This window comes from Mus caroli, unplaced genomic scaffold, assembly GCF_978045245.1.
Source record: "Mus caroli unplaced genomic scaffold, Mus_caroli_1 scaffold_8, whole genome shotgun sequence".
Classification (NCBI taxonomy): Eukaryota; Metazoa; Chordata; class Mammalia; order Rodentia; family Muridae; genus Mus; species Mus caroli.
This window is the reverse complement of record NW_028227263.1, coordinates 53,660,354-53,679,203: the sequence shown is the minus strand read 5'-3', so window position 1 is coordinate 53,679,203 and position 18,850 is coordinate 53,660,354. Positions and strand designations below refer to the sequence as shown.

The 18,850-nt window shown below is 42.7% G+C and overlaps 1 protein-coding gene across 4 annotated transcripts in view; it reads left to right on the top strand.

Annotated features, from left to right (window-relative positions):
* Nucleotides 1-18,850, top strand: part of Rab30 (RAB30, member RAS oncogene family) — a 96,871-nt gene that overhangs the window by 58,316 nt on the left and 19,705 nt on the right. For 3 of the 4 annotated variants that reach the window (XM_029479376.2, XM_021167802.3, XM_021167803.3), the window contains one exon: nt 17,426-17,526. In XM_029479376.2, coding sequence (XP_029335236.2) covers nt 17,434-17,526 — 93 coding nt within the window. In that variant the 5' untranslated portion in view covers nt 17,426-17,433. Of the gene's footprint in view, nt 1-16,603; nt 17,527-18,850 lie in introns of those variants that run through there. The other variant, XM_029479374.2, reaches the window with a different exon arrangement.

Below are 18,850 nucleotides of genomic sequence, written 5' to 3'. Positions count from 1 at the left end.
GAATAGGGCATCAGATTTCGTTATGGATGGCTGTGAGCCACCATGTGGTTGCTGGGATTTGAACTCTGGACCTTTGGAAGAGCAGTCGGCGCTCTTAACCACTGAGCCATCTCGCCAGCCCCACTTCTGGATTCTTAATGCTGGTAAGAAAACAATTTTGAAATGGACTTGGGGGAACTGGAGAGATGGCTCAGTGGTTAAGAGCACCGAGATTGTTCTTCCAGAGGTACCAAGTTCAATTCCCAGAAACCACATGGTGGCTCACAACCATCTGTAAGTGGATCTAATGCCCTCTTCGGATGTGTCTGAAGACAGCTACAGTGTACTCATATAAATAAATCTAAAAAGGAAAAAGAAAAAAGAAATGGACTTGGGGGGAAAAAGCTCAAGAAAAGTTTTATTAGAATTTGAGAGGAAAAAACCCGACAGGGTTGGCAAGCTGTGAATCCTGGCAGCTGCCAGGAGGAGGGAGATGGAGAAGAGGAGGAAGAGATTGGCATCTGGGTCTGAGGATGCTGGTTGTTCATCGTTGCTCAGCTCTGGAGGTTGGTGAATGCCTACATGACAGAATGGGAAGGGGACTTCCGAAAAAAAAAAAAGCAGGAAAAGCCCAGAGTGTCAGGGAAAACACCAAAAGGCTTTGGCTAGTATTCAAAAGTAGGAAGAACAGAAAGAAGGTACACAGTTTGAGTTAGAACTTAGAAAACAGGCAGCTTCCTGCACTGCTGTATGGAGAGAGTGAGTGTAAGAGGCTGCTCAGAGGGAGGGCCTCTGGGAGGGTCTCAGGAAGAGCATAATTATTCCTCCCATCGCCTTAGCTTGTCATCAGCTGAAGCAGCTTTCCTAAGGAGTGCTTTCCTGGGCAAGTGATTGCCAAGCCTAGCTGGGTTAACTCTTAATGAGTAACTCTTAATGATGTTACTCATCTTTTCATCTCTGGAGCAGATCAGAATGTTGTGTTTCTATTAAGGACCAGAGGTAGAACTGGACTAAGCAGCCTTCCCCTAACAGATCTCAGCAAGACCCTAAAACCTTCACCTTGTCATATCATAATTTAAATCTTAAGTGGGGGAAGATGTAATATTCCCCTTTTTAGAGTTAACAGGAAGGGGAATCCTGTCTTCCATGGCCTCCAAGCCTGGTAATTGTTCCTCTTTAGTTACATAACACCGCCACCCTGAGGTAAAGATTTTAAAAATGTGGGTTTTTTTCCCCAAGTATATCTTTTATAATTAGGTACTTGTCTTGTTGCTGTGATATAATCCCTGGCAGAAGTAACTTAAAGATAAGGAAGGCTGTACCCTCCTTAGTTTAAGGATACAGTCCATCATAGCGGGGGACGTCATGGCAGCAGGAGCTGGAGACAGTGGTCATATGGCATCTGCAATCAGGAAGCAGAGAGCCTTTTTATGTGGGTGAGGAGCTAAGGTGGGTCTTCCCACATTAAATAAGTAACCAGATGCTTTCTGACAGACACACCCAGAGGCTTTGCTTCTAGGTCCTGTCAATTGTAAGTATCCCATGTGTTCCATCATTCGGCTCTCTGAAAGTGTAGCTTCCTGTAAGACACAAGTTTTGTTTTTCCCTCCATCTTGAGGGTCAAGTCTGAGTGATACTGGAGTGAACTTTCTCATCAGTATATCCTTCTGCATATCTTGGAATTGTTCCTTGGGAACATTCCTAGAAGCAGATGTGCAGGGTCAGAGGATGGACCTTGTTAGGGAATTTGATGAATATTGAAAATGTACTCCTGGTGCCCCATTTGATGTTTGGCTGTCACCCCTGTATTCTCTAGTTGTAAATGTCAGTGGCCAATTACTTATCCATTTATCTTAAAGGAGCTTTAGACTTCTGCCTTTGGTCCCTAGACATCTTGTTCCCAGGCAAACTTCCCAGAATTTATTTATTTTATTCAGGATTTTCTTTGGATTCCATCTCTTGGTGATTTTTGCGTATCTACAACTTTCTCCTCGTCCTTTAACTATGCCCTGCAATATCTTTGCTAGGCTTCTTGATTAACTAGACATCTTGAAGTCTAGAACTCCTGGAAAGGTACTGCCAGCTTTAGTTTATTTCATTAGTGATGCTTGCTGAATTCTAGCTTGAGAATCTCAGTGTCTAAGGAAAATGAATACTTGCAAATGGATTATATTTATAGTGTGCTAGGTGAGAGGGCTTTATCCTTACAAAGGGCTGGGGAAGTGTGGAGAAGGGACATACCATATGTTTTTTGGAGATTCATCTGTGAAGATAAGGAATTCTTCAGCATTAGGAAGGCTGTGCCAAGGAGGGGAAGGACACACTCAGGGATGAAGGCCCAAAGAGCAGAGGCTATTTGGAGAAAAGAGACAAGCCTTCATGATGGTGCCTTGGGTTCTGTGGGGATTGGAGAGAGGCACAGGCGGATCAGACCCTTAGAGTCCTGTTATATCCACCTATGGAGTTTAAACTCAACCCGTCTGGAAGGCTGAGAATTAGTAGGCTCTTGGAGCAAAAACCCTTGGTAGACAGGTAGTAGTGAACCAGGCTAGAAGTCTGTTGTAGCCTACAGCATGAGAGCGGCTGGAGGCCTGAGCTATTATGGTGTAGGAGGGACCAGGGTGGAGCAGAGGGGCTGTTCAAGATACATTTTTTGGCAGAAAATCTGCAGGTGACATATGGCTTTGAGAAAGCTCTCTCTCTCTCTCTCTCTCTCTCTCTCTCTCTCTCTCTCTCTCTCTCTGTGTGTGTGTGTGTATGTGTGTTGTGGGAGAATTTGTACCCTATCTGTTTCATAGGAATTTTCCAGGGTACATGAGAAAGCACTTAGCAATCTATAAGTGCTCTACACATGCGGCATCTTAATTATATTTCTACCATACTAGGGAGGTGGCTCAGTGGGTAAAAACAGTACTGTGGCATGCCTGACAACCTGACTTTGTTCTCTGGAACCTATGTAAATAGCTGGATGTAGTTTACATCTCTACTTCCAGTTCTGTGGCAAGCTGAGAGGTAGAGATAGGAAATTCCCTCAAACTCAAAAGCTAGATAGCCTCAAGTATGTAGCACACAGAAGACATAAGGGGAAAGCCCTGACTCAAAACAATGGAAGGCAAGAACGGGCTCCCGAAAGCTGTCCTCTCAGCTGCGAGCATGCCATAGCCCATGCACACCAGTGCTCTCTCCCCCCACCCCCAACTTTCTCTGGCTCTCTCTTACACACAACGATAGAAAAATGTCTGCATGTGGATATTGCATGAAGTGATGGGTTTCATGATATTTCATTGGAATACTTAATGTGAACATATTCACCTCTTTCATCTTCTATTGTCTTCCCCTCCCAGAAGTCCCCTTCTTCATCCCAGAGTCCCCTTAACCTTTCATGCCACAGGTATATATGTATACAAGTGTATATGTACATATATATGCATGTGTAATGCAGGCTCTGCACATAAGAGAAAACATGCAATATTTGTCTGAGTCTGGCTTATTTTGCTTAACTTGATCATCTCCTGTTCCCTTCGTCTTCCTACAAATGTCATAGATTTTCTTCTTCTTTTTTTATTGTTTTAGTTTTTTTTTTTTTGATTTTATTCTTTTTTATGGCTGACTAAAACTCATGCATTGTGCATGCATTATATTTTCTTTATTCATTGCAGCTATAAAAATTTATTGATAGTGGTGGTGTTTAAGAAACCCTTCCAGAGAGGACTGGTCTATGAATGAAGTGGGCTAGTGTGAAAAGCATCTAAGTGCTAGGCAGATAGTTTGTTCTTGGTTGACCAGTGCTTTATTCTCATCGGTTTGTCTCCCAGACCATGGAGACACTTTTTTTTTTAATTAGGTATTTTCCTCATTTACATTTCCAATGCTATCCAAAAAGTGAGACACTTCTTTTTTAAAGGTGCTCCTGCATCCAGTGAAAAGTGACTGTGAATAGCTGAGAGAAGGGTCCAATTTGACAGGGTAGTCTTCCTTCCGCAGGGAGGAGGTATGTCTGTGGTAGGTCTCTGGTCTCTGGGATGAAGGACCATCAGGGAAGTGCTTAGATTCATTCTGGATAATAGCTCTGATCTCTAGGTGCATGACCAGGCTGCATTGCAGGATTGGCTCTGTGGGTGATGGGGTGAGGATTGGTGGTGAGGTCGAGGTAGGAGACAGAAGAGGTTGATAAGGAGCCCTTCCTGTCCAGTAAGCCAGACATGGGAAGGCTTCAGCCGAGAAAGACCTCGCTTTGGAGAACACAAACTGGAGGACTGTGGGGCAAACCCCAGACTGGGTGATGTGTTGCTTTTGTGGATGGCGGAGGACGAGAGAGGGATCTTGTTTACGAATGCCAGCACGTTGGGTCTGGAAGGACCTTTTTTAGATCTGTTGTGCAAACCTGCTTTGCAGACCGAAGCTCCTGCCTTAGAGAGGATTGATGAGCAGGAGGGCTGTTTTTTCTTCCCCAGGAAACAGAACGCTGGGATGTGCAGGTGCTGCAAGCCTCTGTCAAGCACCTGCCCCCAGACGCTCTGAAATGGATGAGTTCTGCTTGAATTAATCACGAGGGACTGCTCTCTAAGCAGCACTCCCCGCCCCCACTCACCACCTGTTGGTGGAAAATGACATCCCTCCAGCCTGTCACAGAGCAGGTGAGAGAGCACTGAGAGACAAGTCAGAGGTTTGCTTGTTTTAATGATTGTCAAATGCAATTTTGTGGATTATTTTTAATCTTTCATACATGTTTGATTTCAAATCTACTTCCCATTTCTGAGAAATAAGAGTATAAAATACAGAGTATGTGAAGAAGAAGATATTTTGTCTCGATTTTAAAAAAATATGCTGTGGAGATCTTAGGCCTTCTTTATTTTCATTTTTGTTAGGCTTAAAAAAAATTTTTTTTTGAGAGAGTTTCTCTGTGTAGCCCAGGCTTTCCTGGAACTCACTTTGTAAACCAGGGTGGTCTCAAACAGCCTCTGAGTGCTGGGATTAAAGGTGTGTGCCATCACCAATGGCTTTTTTTTTTTTTTTTTTTTAAAGACAGGATCTCTATATAATGCATGCTGGCCTCAAAGTTGAGATTGAGTCTGAGAGATTACTTTTGAGTTATTTATTCTTCTGTCTTTAGCTCTTAAGTCCTGGGATAGAGCTGAGTCCATCACCATTATCGTAGGTTTTCCTTGGTGTGTGCTGAGTAAGCGCTCTGTATCCTGAGCAACAGCCCCAGACCTGTACTCAGCTTTAGAACTCTACTTCAAATCCATGGCATGGGTCCAGCCAGCCTTGGAACCTGCCCCTGGCCTTGCCTGGTAGGGTCTGATCTTCAGAGATTTTATCTGTCCTGACAGCAGCTCTGATTTAGAGTCAGGAGACCATTGTAAGATCATTCAGGTGCAGCATGGCCGGAGGCGAATCACTCCTCAGTTTCAGTACTGTCTCTAGAAAGTGGAGAGAAATGACTGGCTCCTCCTGCTTCCTCCTGAAGATGCCCTGAGTGTAGCAAGATTAACCCTAAACTGTGCAAAAGCTTTGCTTTTATCCATGTCAAAAATATTGTTTGACCCTCGCTTTGCCTTTCATACAGTAGACACTCACTTGTGAGAGATGTTAGTCTTTTTTTTTTTTTTTTTTTTTTTTTTTCGTTTTTCGAGACAGGGTTTCTCTGTATAGCCCTGGCTGTCCTGGAACTCACTTTGTAGACCAGGCTGGCCTCGAACTCAGAAATCCGCCTGCCTCTGCCTCCCAAGTGCTGGGATTAAAGGCGTGCGCCACCACACCCAGCTGAGATGTTAGTCTTAAAGACCTGAGATCTTTTAGACACTGCTACATTTCAGCTTGGTTTAACAGAGACAGCTATGATGTACCCAATGAGCTGGGAAACACAGCCCACAGGTGTGGTGGGATATTTATTTCCTCCCTACAGCTTAGTCACATGAAGGGATAAAACAGGGCAGAGGAAGAAAAATGGAGGTGTATGCGTTTATGGTGTGTATGCCCACGGCATGGGCGTGTTTATTTTCTCATGCCCATGTTTACATGTGTAGAGGTTAGAGAGAGATGGGCATGAGCAACCAACTTATTCCTTTGTGACAGAGTCTCTGTACTGGAAGCTAGTCTGATGGCAGTAAGCCCTGGAATACTCCTGTCTCTTCCACACAGTGCTGGGGTTTCAGGCACATGCGGCAGGCAGGTCTGGCTTTTTACATGTGTATTATGAACTCAGGTCCTCAAGCGTGCACAAGAAGCATTCTTATCAAACTACTTCCCAGGTTCTTTCAAAAGTTTTACACGTTTGTGTATATATATGTGTGTACATGCTACGGTATGCACGTGGATAGCAGAGGATAACTTGTGGAATTTGTTCTCTTCTCTACCATGTGGGGCCTGGAGATCATCAGACATGGTGAAGAGCCAAGCCATCTTGCCAGTTCTGCCTCAGTTTTGTGTATCTCCAGCTGATTGGATCCCTAGCTCAGGATGATGAACTTCTGACATGCCTGCTTCTACCTCTTACTTGTTGTGATCACAAGTTTTATGCAGAATTTGGGACTATATTAGTCTAAGTTCTATAAAGGAACAGTACTATATGTGTGTCCAGTGCCCTTGGATGCTAAAATAGGGTGTTAGATCTCCTGGAACCAGAGCTTTGGATGGTTGTGACATACTATGTGGGTGCTGGGATTTGAACTAGAGTCCTTTGGAATAGCCTCTATCATCTCCATCTCTCTCTCTCTCTCTCCACACAGATACAGACACAGACACACAAGGGATTTATTAAATTGGTCTACAGGATGCAGCCTAGTTAATCCAACAATAGCTGAACCAGTAGGCAGTCTGGTAGTTGCTTCATCCATTAGCTGGATGTCTCAGTAGTGCTAATCTGGCACCGAAGACCTGGAGGGTTCCTGGAGAGCTGTTACTCTTCAGGGATGTTGGAGTCTGGAGGAGTAGGTTCTAGAGAGTGAGAGCAAGCAGGCAAAAAGCGAAGATTCTTTCATGTCCTTTTAACTTGGCTGCCACCAGAAGATGCCATTCACATTGAGAGTGGGTCTTCCTGTTTCCAATAATCTGATCAAGAAAAGCCTTTGCAGGAGTGCTTAATAGCTTGTACTTTAGTGGATTCCTGACACATCACGTTCATAACCAAGATTACCCATGATGGTTGAACCCAGGCCTTCCTGAATGCGAGGCAAGCACTCTACCAGCTGAGCTATAGCCTAGATCTCAAAGCAGATTTATTTAAAACAATAATTTATTTATTTATGTTTCAAATGTTGCCCCTTATTCCCCCCTCCCAGAGTTCTTCACTCTATCCCCCTCTTCCCTTCAAAGCAGGTATTTTAAAGGATCATCTCTCAGTGAACTAGGAAAACTGTCTCCTTTTCCTTGTGTTTTGGAGACTACATAGAATAGAAGAAGATATAATTTGAGAGTTGGAAGTTATATTCTTGTCTAGAGAAAGCTAAGTCTCACAGTCTGTCCAAGGCCAACTATTCTTGTTTATTTGATAACATTCCAAGAATATTTTATAGAATATACAGATATAGAACTATATCTACCATCTCCCTTTCATATGCTATTCTCCATTTTTTTTTGTTGTTGTTGTTTGTTTTGGTTTGGTTTTGGTTTTTTGAGACAGAGTACCCTGTACATAGCCCTGATTGTCCTGGAACTCATTCTGCAGACCAGGTTGGCCTTGAACTCACAGATATCTGCCTGCCTCTGCCTTCTGAGTGCTGGGACTAAAACTGTGCACCACCACAGACCAGCTAGTCTCCATTCTTCGCCTTTCTTTAATAAATGTTACAGATAGATGTGTGGAGCAGGCTATGTGGCTCATTAATGTTTGACTGCCGTGCTTTATACGACCATTTCTGTACAAGTGGACTTTTAGTTTTCATATAACTACCATCAGAAATAGAACATTTTTGTAATGACTATCTTTCTACCTGTGCCATTGTTTATGGATATAAGTGCGCAGGTGTGATAGATCTCTGAAAGTACATTTGATGGTATAACCATATGGTTCATTTAGTGGCATAACCATATGGTTCAGGATGCTCCAGCTTTCTCTTTTATTTATTGTTTTTGTCATCTAGGCACTTGAAAAAAATGTACTTCCCTAAAAAATAGATTCATTTTATTTTAATTTGTACTTGTGTCTGTGTTTAGCACATGTGTGTGCAGGTGCCCAGGGAGACCAGAAGAAGGCAATGGACCCCTGGGAATGTGGCTTCTAGCCACTTGACTAGCATGTTGGGAAACAAGCTTGGCTTCTCTGGCAGAGCATTGACCACTCTTAACCGATGATTCATCTCTTGAGCCCCTAAAACTTGCTTACTTGTGTTAGTTTTCAGTTTTACAGCTCTGATTTTTTAGTGATTGAATCTTTCTAATTATAAGGTCTTATGCATATATAAAATGGTTTTCATGCTGGGCAGTGGTGTCGACCGCCTTTAATCCCAGCACTTGGGGGAGGCAGAGGCAGGCAGATTTCTGAGTTTGAGGCCAGCCTGATCTACAGAGTGAGTTCCAGCACAGCCAGGGCTACACAGAGAAACCCTGTCTCAAAAAAAAAAAAAAAAACAAAAAAACAAAAAAAAAAACCAAAAAACCCCAATAAATAAATAATAAAAAATTAGTTTTCATTATTTGTATTGAAACCTTGAATCCATCTAGAATTTATTTGAATTATGAGACAGAATCTTAACTTCATTTCATCTTTCTTTCTTTCTTTCTTTCTTTCTTTCTTTCTTTCTTTTTTAAAAGATTGATTTATTTTATGCATGTGAGTACACTGTAACTCTCTTCAGACACACCAGAAAAGGGCATCCAATCCCATTACAGATGGTTTGTGAGCCACCATGTGGATGCTGGTTATTGAACTCAGGACCCCTGGAAAGGGAGTCAGTGCTCTTGACCATTAAGCTATTTCTCTAACTCCCTGAATTTCATTTCTTTCCAGAAATATCTAGGGTTTCTTTGTTTGTTTTGATACATGCTATGGCTGTATAGTCTGGTTGGCCTAGAACTTCCTGTGTCGGCCAGCTTGCAGCTATCTGTCTGGCTAGTCTCCAGAATGCTGGGAGCTACAGCTAAGAACTGGGTTGAATTTAGGTGTCCTTTTTACTCATTAGCTGTATGATTTTAAGATTAAAAAATATGTATATGTGTGTGTATGTTTATCTAGGTGTGTGCAGGAGCCTACATAAGCCAGAACTAGGCATTGGGTTCCCTGAAGCTGAGTTAGAGGAGATTGCTATGTCTTTTGTCTTCTGTGTCCAGCCATCCCAGGCCCTGCTATCCTAGTAGGAAGTAATCTTATCCACTAAGCCACCTCTCGGTTCTATGATTTTTAATAAATTAACTTAGTGCTTCAATTTCTTTATCTGTATATTGGAAATAGTACTAATAATGTGCTGTTGAAAAGATTAAATAAAATTCTATATGGAAAAAATTTTGCCCTACTCCCAATACGGTGTGTTAAGGTCATGATTTAAATCCTCAGAAACCTGGGAAAACATACTATATTTTGTCAAAACAAAGTCCTAGAGGGCTGAAGTAGTTACTTGTGACTCATCAGTGTGACTTAGGGTGAGTCACTCTCTTATCTAACCCCTGTTTCCTCACCTGATGGATGATACAGTCTAGATCATGACGCTGACAGAGGTCTTTATTAGATCACATGTTCAAATATCTTGTAACCTCTGAAGGGCTACGTAACAAAATGTTGGGATTTATTTCCTGAGACAGAAGTAGCCCAGCACCGGTGGCTGTCTGACATATGCCTGAGGAGAATAATTAACTTGCAGTAATACAAAATTAGCATCCGATGTCAAGCAAGTAAGATTGCAGCGCTGATGATGGTAATGGTTAGTGATTGCATCTTTGTAATTAAGCAATAATGAGCTCCCTGGGACAGAACCTTGTTAGAGTGAAGATGGATCAGAAGCCTTCAGTTTAATGTATACTCAGCGTACACAGCAGCAGGTTAAGCAGAGAAGAGGCAGTTGTTGAAGCACAGTCCTTCGTGGAGTCAGGTGTGAGTGTGGTACCTCTGGCCTGTTCCTCGGGTGCCCTGTCCATTTGCACTCTCTGAGGTAGTAAAATAAAGTCACTTGGGTTGTAGATAAACAGTGCTTTTAGTGTAAGTATGCCCATATAGCATTTGGCCCACACTTATATTCCATTCCCACCACCACATATAGAAGTTTATACATGTCTCTCATAGCATATTTGTCAGGAGGCACACATTAGATTATATGTATGAAATAGTAAAACATATGTATTAATATCTGAAATTGAAATTTAAGGGCTGTCCTGGCCCTCTGCTACGTTTTCAGATCTGGCAGCTCTACCCGGGCAGTCCTGATTCCAAGTGGTATAAAACTGCATTGACCACCCTAAGGCTTCACGGTACCCCAGTGGCAGGGGATCTTAAAAGGCTATGGGAGGGAAGAATTCCCAGTTTATGTCATACTTGGTAAATCTAGGGTTAAACAGTGGTGACTGTTTACTGTTTTGTTTTGTTTTGAATTCTGTCAGTTTTCAGGGTATTAAAAGTTCCTGGGTTCCAGCAGTGAGTGTTTCTCAGTGGTACCACTGTGAGACTCCTGAACACACGTTGTTTCTCACTTTGAGTGCTTGTGAAACTGAATGAGTGTTGAGCGTCTCTGGTGGCCATTTCCCTCTGCACACCATGAGTTCAGACAGAACTTAGCGGCAGCAACAAAGATCTTTCTGTAATGTTGTGATACTATTGAGTTTTAATCCACAATTTGATAATAAGACAAATACACAGACATAAAGGCTATGTAAACTAAAGGGTTAGAAACATGTATATAAAAGTGTAATCTCATTGTACCCAGAAGGAAGAGATTGTGGGTAATTTCCTGTCTTTTCGTCTGTAGTGCCTGCACTTATTAGAGGAGAACACAAATACATTGAAAAGGGATACTTTCCCATATTTTATTACCCAGCAACTCAATGATGAGGGCTTAGGGACTTTAGTATCATCTAAGTTTTATGGATTCTTTTGACTTCATTACCTGGATGAGACACTATTTTGGGCAATGGGGTTGGTGCTTATAAATCAGCCTCTTACATTTATAGACTGAGGTAAAGCTCTAGGAAGGGAAAAAAAGACCCAAGGCACAGCTTACTTCCCTTTTCTTATCTCCTGCTTTCATTTTTCCCTCTCTCCCTTCCTCTTTCATCTTCCTCCCTTCTTAACTCCTCTTGAGACAGAAGCTTACTTAGTAGCTCAGGTTAGCCCTAAACTATGTAGGCCAGGATGGCTCTTGACAACTTTCTTCCTCAGCACACCAGTGCTGGGTTAGAGGTGTGATCCACATTCTTACCTTCCCCTTCCTCCTAGTTGTTTTGAGAGACTATCACTATCTAATTAACCTAGGCTGGTCTTGAACTGTTGGTGTGCCTCCTGCTTCAGCACTCCAAGTGTGGGGTTATAGGTATGATCTACCATGGTGATCTTAGGAACATAATTTTTGAGCAAAGACAAGTTCTCTAAATTTTCTGGGAACAGATCTGGGGTTTAGAATATAGAGGAGGGGACATGACTTTTGAGCTTATCTAATTTACTGAACCCCAAAGGGCAAAGGGAAAATGTATGACTAGGCAACAGTGAGCATGCATGGGTGTGCAACAGTGACCATATGCGGATGGGCACCATGAGTGTAGTGTTTTAAAAGATACCTAAAAACATGGTGTATGTTGCCAAATCTGTTACTCAGGATGGTTTTCTTTAAGCTTTTAAAAACATACTCAGTTACATTTCCCACATGTTTAAACAGTCTCTTCTTCTTTTTCCTTATCTATTTTCTTTTCCTTTTTGTATCTTCACAGGTGTAGGACTATGTGGTAATTACAGTATTTGGGATTCCACTTGTTCATCTCAGCAATGTTCCTATTTATCCCTTATCCCCTAGGCCTGGTACTTAGCTATATTGAGTGAATGGCGAATGAGTTATGGGAGTGGGATTTGAGGGGATCCAAGTCTAGTTCCCAAAGAGAGTGTGCTGGCAGACAGAGCCACAGCAAACAGCAGCACATGGCCTGGGATCAGTGTGCAGACTCATGGCGGCGGGGGGTGTGGGGTGTGGGGGTGTGGGGTGTGGGGTTGGTGCTTTAGCAGCAAGGGCTTTCTAGACTGCTGTCTTTAGAGGACATGGGGAACATTTGCCTGAACTTCAGACAGACATAGAGACACTGTTGATCACAAGAGTAGAGGTAGCAGTATTCTGGTTTGGGGCAAAATGGCTCTTAGGTGATAAGGGTATCTACATTATAGTGTTGTTGTGTAGATCTTGTGAATAAATACATGGAGAAGGCCCAGTACACATTAAGCCTCAGTATTACACATTATTACTACAGTAGTTAGCAGAATGGAAAATGCTTACAATACGCTTGCTCAGTATGCAAGAAATTTGCTCTGTAGACAAGGTATCATTGTTATTGTCACTCTAGGGCTGGGTTAGTCTGCTTCTGAGATTTCCCCTCCTGGGCTACTGTCTCATCACAGTGATTGGCAATGCCTGGGCTGTTTACATGATGGGCCAAATAAAATGGACTTCCTTAGATAGGTAATGTGTTTTCTCTTAGAAATGGGACAGTCCCCTCAGTCTGTAGCCTGAAGCACACAGTCAGTCCTGTCTTTATCTCCCAAAGCCTGCAGTTGTACAGAGACCCAACTTGTTTGTCCCAGAGGTTCATTTAGCAAAATGTTCAGGGTTGGATTGTTTGTAGCTCAGTGGTAGAACATGCAATTAGCATGTTTAAGACTCTAGATTCAAATATAAATACACAAAATAAAAGCATTCAATAAAGCATTAAAGTTAATTTCTTTTAGAAAGAGTATCTTTTTTTAAAAAAAGATTTATTTATTAATTTTATATATGTAAGTATACTGCCACTCTCCTCAGACACACCAGAAAATGGTATAAGCCACCATCTGGTTGCTGGGAATTGAACTCAGGACTTCTGGAAGAATAATCAGTGCTCTTAACTGCTGAGCCATCTCTCCAGCCCCCTAGAAAGAATATCTGAACCTTTGTTTTATAGTATGGTCCAGGTGGTAATCTTGTGAGCCAAGGTTGATGATGACTGAGCCTCTCTTTCATATCATAAGGGTATAATTTGGGCATATAACCTTCCTTTAGGAGCCTACTTTTTCAGGTCTGTGTGTGTGTGTGCGTGTGCGCGCGTGTGCGCGCCTGCCCTAGAGTCACACACACACACATATGTATGTGTGTATATATATATACATACATATGTGTGTGTGTGTGTGTGTGATTTCTTGCTTTGTTTCTTTGACATCTGGCAAAAATTAGAATAAGTGTGTCAAAGCATCTATGCACAGGCAACAGAGGTAGGCCACTCCCATTTTCCAGTTTCTGACTTACGATAGTGATGACGCCTGCTCCACACAGTTGCAGGCCCCCCTGCTATCTTGTGCTTAGTGCTGAGGCTCCTTTCCCCTTTTTAATTTTAGTTTTGAGACAGAGTTTCTATATGTAGCCTTGGCTAGCTAGCCTGGGATTCTACAGTGTAGACTGGGTTGGCCCTGAATTTGCAACAGCTGTCCTGCCTTTGCTTCCCAACTTCTGGGATTACCATGTGCTGCCTTCTTTGGGTTTTAACAGCAAATTTTTAACTAACATACCGTCTCTCTAAGCATTATTGGGAGCTTAGCATTGATTCTGCTTTAGGCAGTATAAGAAAAGGTTTTGAATTTGAAGCTAGTGGGGGAATAGAAAATCAAAGACTGTCTTAGTTAGGGTTTCATTGCAGTGAAGAGATCCATGACCAAGACAACTTTTATAAAGGACAACATTTAATTGGGGCTGGCTTACAGTTTCAGAAGTTCAGTCCATTATCTCCATAGCAGGAGGCATGAGAACATCCAGGCAGGCATGGTGCTGGAGAAGGAGCTAAGAGCTCTACATCTTGATCCAAGGCATCCAGAAGGAGACTGTCTTCTGCAGGTAGCTAGGAGGAGGCTACTTCCCTCACTGGGGAGAGCTTGAGCAACAGGAGCCTCAAAGCCCACTCCCACCATGACACATACCTGCCAACAAGGCCACACCTCCTAATAGTGCCACTTCCCATGGGCCAAGCATATTCAAACCACAACAAAGACTCACACAGGAAGTGCCTAGCCTGTTCAATTCATCTCATTCTACTTCAGCTCTTCCTATGCCCCAGGCCTGGTAAAAGTCACCAGTGGGAAAATGAGCCAAGGTTGAATTAGACTGTCAGCTCCTCTAGTAATGAACTATAGGAGCTCAGTACTTTCTTCATGATTTAGAAACCTACTTTATTAAAACATTTAAAACTAAGAATACATTATATCTGTTGTACTATGGACCATCAAAAATGACATTCTTCAGTGGTTCTAGAGAAAAAATTATTCTCAAAGAAGTAATGCATTTGTCTTAAAAATTCATATTAGTTTATGTCTCACCAGGACCACTTAGATGAAGGAGACAGAGGAATAATATCTTAGCCTGGCAGTTGTGGTGCACGCCTTTAATCCCAGCACTTGGGAGGCAGAGGCAGGTGGATTTCTGAGTTTGAGGCCAGCCTGGACTACAGAGTGAGTTCCAGGACAGACAGGGCTACATAGAGAAACCCTGTCTCGAAAAACAAACAAACAAACAAACAAATAATATCTTAAAGTACTGATAATGTAATTATCAAATTTCAGTTGAATATAATTCATAGTATTTTTGTTATTTAACTTTTCTTGTGCCTTCACGTCTTTATCTGTCAAGTTAAAACTGTCAGCCATGTCTGCTTCATAGGACTGATGTGAGGTTAAATAGTTACTGTTGTGAGGTGGTACAAATGATGGAGAGCATGGTGACGAGGATGGTCATTCCAGGACCATGGTTCAGCCAGACACAGTATGTGCACATTTGCTGAGAGCTGCTGGAGGAGTATAGACAGATGCACATAGTTAATGTAAGCAAATTATGGTACATACATAACTCTGTCTAAGAGGAAGAAGGCATTATGGAAGTAGAAATCCGAGGGCCCAGGCCTCTCTCAGGCCAGAGAAACCCACCAAAGGATGTGATGCTTCAGCTGAGATCTAAAGCAGAAGTGAGAGTTAGCTGGGTTGGGGGAGGTGGCAGGAGGCTATGGGCTCCTGTTCTAGCTAGAAAGGTTTGAGGAGAAAAGCAGACCTGTCTATGGTGTTTGGAAGCTGGAGAAAAACAGTGCATCTTTGTGAGGGTTGTGCCAAGACATGACTCTAGCAAGAGACAGAAATCAGATGATGGGGAACCTGAGAATGATCTTAAGGAGTTTGCTTTACCAAGACCAAGAACTGTCCTCGAGACCTGATTTTGTTAGCCATTACAATGCCATGACATCATGCTATGTCTCCTTATTGATATTAGGGGATACAGTCATTAGCCCAAAGGCATAGAATTCATTTGATCATTGATGCCCTGTGACAATGTCTGGCTGTGTTGACTTGGAGCCAACTTTTCTATCTCTCAACTTCAGTTTGCTCAAATTACATACAGCATTAGTCAGTATTAGCTTCATGGACTATTGAAAATGAGAAAATATACATAAAAGGCCAACTAGAGTGCAAGGTGTGTATCTCATATTCTTGCACAGATGTTTTTCCTTCACAGTTCCAGTGACATGAGACAGACCCCTATGAGCAGCTGTCTGCATGCTTACTTGGTTGTCAGCTCTCGTTCGAGGACTAACCACCTTCCGTGACAGGTCCAGCACACTGTGTTCTCTACCTGCAAGCCTGCTGTCACTGAGGCTTAGGTTTGCTGGCGCAGTTGGCCTCCTGCTTACTCACTTTCCTAGAATCCTTATCTCTAGAAGTCACTGTTTTTCCTTCTCCCTCCGGAGCATATCCAGCCTGTTCTGCTTAGGACACAGTGATCTTCAACTAGAAGCTAGAATTAGTTTTGAAATGGTCTGTCTGCTGTTTGAGATACAATTTCCTTAGGTAGCTGTTTGGCTTCAAAGTCAACAGTTGCTCCTGCTTCAGTCTCCTGAGTGCTGAGGTTGTTTCTTACTTTATGGCTGATTTTTAAGCTTCCTCATGTTGGTTTTAGGGGCTGATGTCTCCAGGTGATAGAAAAATGGTCTAGGAGCTACTCAGGTTATTATTTTTTCCATCAAGCTCTATGGGATGCATTTTGTTTTGTTTTGTTTGCCTGTTTGTTTTTAATCTTGAAAGGCATCCTCGGCCGGGCGTGGTGGCACATGCCTTTAATCCCAGCACTCAGGAGGCAGAAGCAGGTGAATTTCTGAGTTCGAGGCCAGCCTGATCTACAGAGCGAGTTCTAGGACAGCCAAGGCTACACAGAGAAACCCTGTCTCAAAAAAACCAAAAAACCAAAAAAAAAAAAAAAAAAGAAAGGCATCCTCTATGTTACATTATGGGAATATTCTTCTTCACACAATTGGAGAAACAAATGTCTATATCTAAGCAATATGCCCTTTAATTGATTCTTTCCGTCTACAGAGTATACATTTACTAAGTGTGACTCTGTTTCTAGGGCTAGGAGATAGAGGTGAAAAGCCATTGTCCCCGTCCTCAAGGATAAGGCAGACATTTGAACAAATAAATCTGTATAGAAGTGAAATGCTGAGATAGAGGAATGGTGAAAACGTGTCAGTTTGTATTTATCACTATTTGAAGACCAGTAAAAGATTCAGAGACAATGAGAGGCTTGCACTGGAAGAAAAAGGTGGGAGGAAGATATCCCAAGGGAGGAGAGGATATGGCACAGCTCATGGTCATTAGAAGATGAGTGCTGTTGGAGGCCATTTAGCACCAGAGCGGCAGATAGCAGGTAGCTAGAAAAGGGGTAGTGGGAGAAGGGCAAGATGCTCTCCTAGTGGTGCCTAGGGCCCAAGAACCTAGGACTGGCAGGAGACTGAAGGGCCTTTTATGATTTGTCTCTCTTTTTATGGTCTCCTGGTGGCTATCATTTTCTTACCCAAGAGGAATACATAGCTTATTAACTGTCAATTTCTGAATGGCTTTCGTCTCTCCCTACTCGTCTACACTCTTGGTTAGCCTGGCTAACAGAAAACACACTTTACAACTTGAAAACCCACGACCTGTTTGCTTGGAGGAACAAAGGTTACCAGGTGAAAGGTACAAGATAGATCAGTATCATTTGCTTTCCGGAGCACGAGGTAGCTAGGGAGAATGAAGTCCATCCGTGACCCAACACCTATGTTCCTCTTTCACTGGCTACGTCAGCACGAGGTAGCTAGGGAGAATGAAGTCCATCCGTGACCAAACACCTATGTTCCTCTTTCACTGGCTACGTCACCGGAGAGGAGCCTTAAGTTGCCCTGCAAACGCGTTAGACCTCTTGTTTCCGTGGCAGGGGCTAGTGCAGCCTGAGCTCCTCGGGAGGCTTGGGCTCTCACTGCTGTCTGTGCTTGCTTGCAGCTGTGTAAATGAGTATGGAAGATTATGATTTCCTGTTCAAAATTGTTTTAATTGGCAACGCTGGAGTGGGAAAGACGTGCCTAGTCCGAAGATTCACTCAGGTAAGGGGATCTGCAATCCAGGGTTGGCTTTGTTTGTCTAGCCTGTCTTACAGTGACCATCTTCTAGATGGGTGACTGGGCCTAGTGCCAATCTCTAGGCTATACGCTCCTTTTTCTTTTTAATTTTTCTCTTTTCTTTCTTTCTTTTTTATTTTCTTTTCTTTCTTTTTTCTTTTTTTTTTTTTTTTTTTTTGAGACAGGGTTTCTCTGTGTAGCCCTGGCTGTCCCAGAACTCACTCTGTAGACCAGGCTGGCCTCGAACTCAGAAATCTGCCTGCCTCTGCCTCCCAAGTGCTGGGATTAAAGGCGTGTGCCATCACTAACCAGTAGATTGAAAGTTCTTAAGGTACCCTTTGGAAGCTCCCGAGAGTTTCATAGTCAAAGGTTTTCTAAGTTGCCTAAGGGAGAATGGTACTAAGGTCTTCTCCCACACCTCCTTTTGCTTCCTCTTACAAGGCGGTCAGGTGGTTTGGTTTTTAGTGTGCAGGATCAAAAATAGATTTGGGTAAAAAATAGATCAGTGGTTCACAATCATCTCAAGGTGGAAATATATTAAGTTGGGTATTAAGCTGAGTCCAAATATTCATTTTTAAAAAGCCCCAGGAATGATGATTCCTGCCTATGTTTGTTCTCATCCAAAAAAAAAAAATTGGATTCTTTTGGTTTATAATTGAATGTTCTGCTTGTCTAAGTCTCTTAAGTAGGACTAAGCTGAGGGCAGTGAACAGTGGAACTGAATGTACAAGTCCCCCACCCCCCCACCCCACAGGGCTGCCCTCTAGAAAATCACTGGCCAAGATGACATAGTAGTAGTTTTTATACAGAAAGCAGTGAAAAATCACTCTCAAGTTGATTTTGTTTCTCACTGAAAAATGTCAATGAAGCCCTTTTCTGGATTGCCATGTGTACAGCATGATCTTGCTAACAGGCACTTTGGGAACACTGAAATGAGCTCCTTTAAGGCTTAAGATGACCTGGTGCCATGGGAAGAGCAGAGGCGCAAGGCTTTTTACCCAGGTGCTGGGCCTGGCTCTGCTGCCCATCTGCCCTTGCCAGGCAGGGCGTCTCTGCTGCAGTCTGTGGAAAACTGGAGCGACAGATTGGGCAACACAAACAACTTTAGGGTTTACAGTTGCTGGAAATGTCAAAGTTTTTCCCATGCTGAGTGACTACAGACAAGAGCCTGTGTTTTCACCAAGTTTGGGTCTGATGAAATTGAAAATCTAAAGTTCACCAGTGTCAGGATTTCAATCAATTATCACAGAGAGATCCCGGAGCCTCCAGCTGCTTTTCCATCCCCTAACCTTGGCAGTCTTTACTGCTT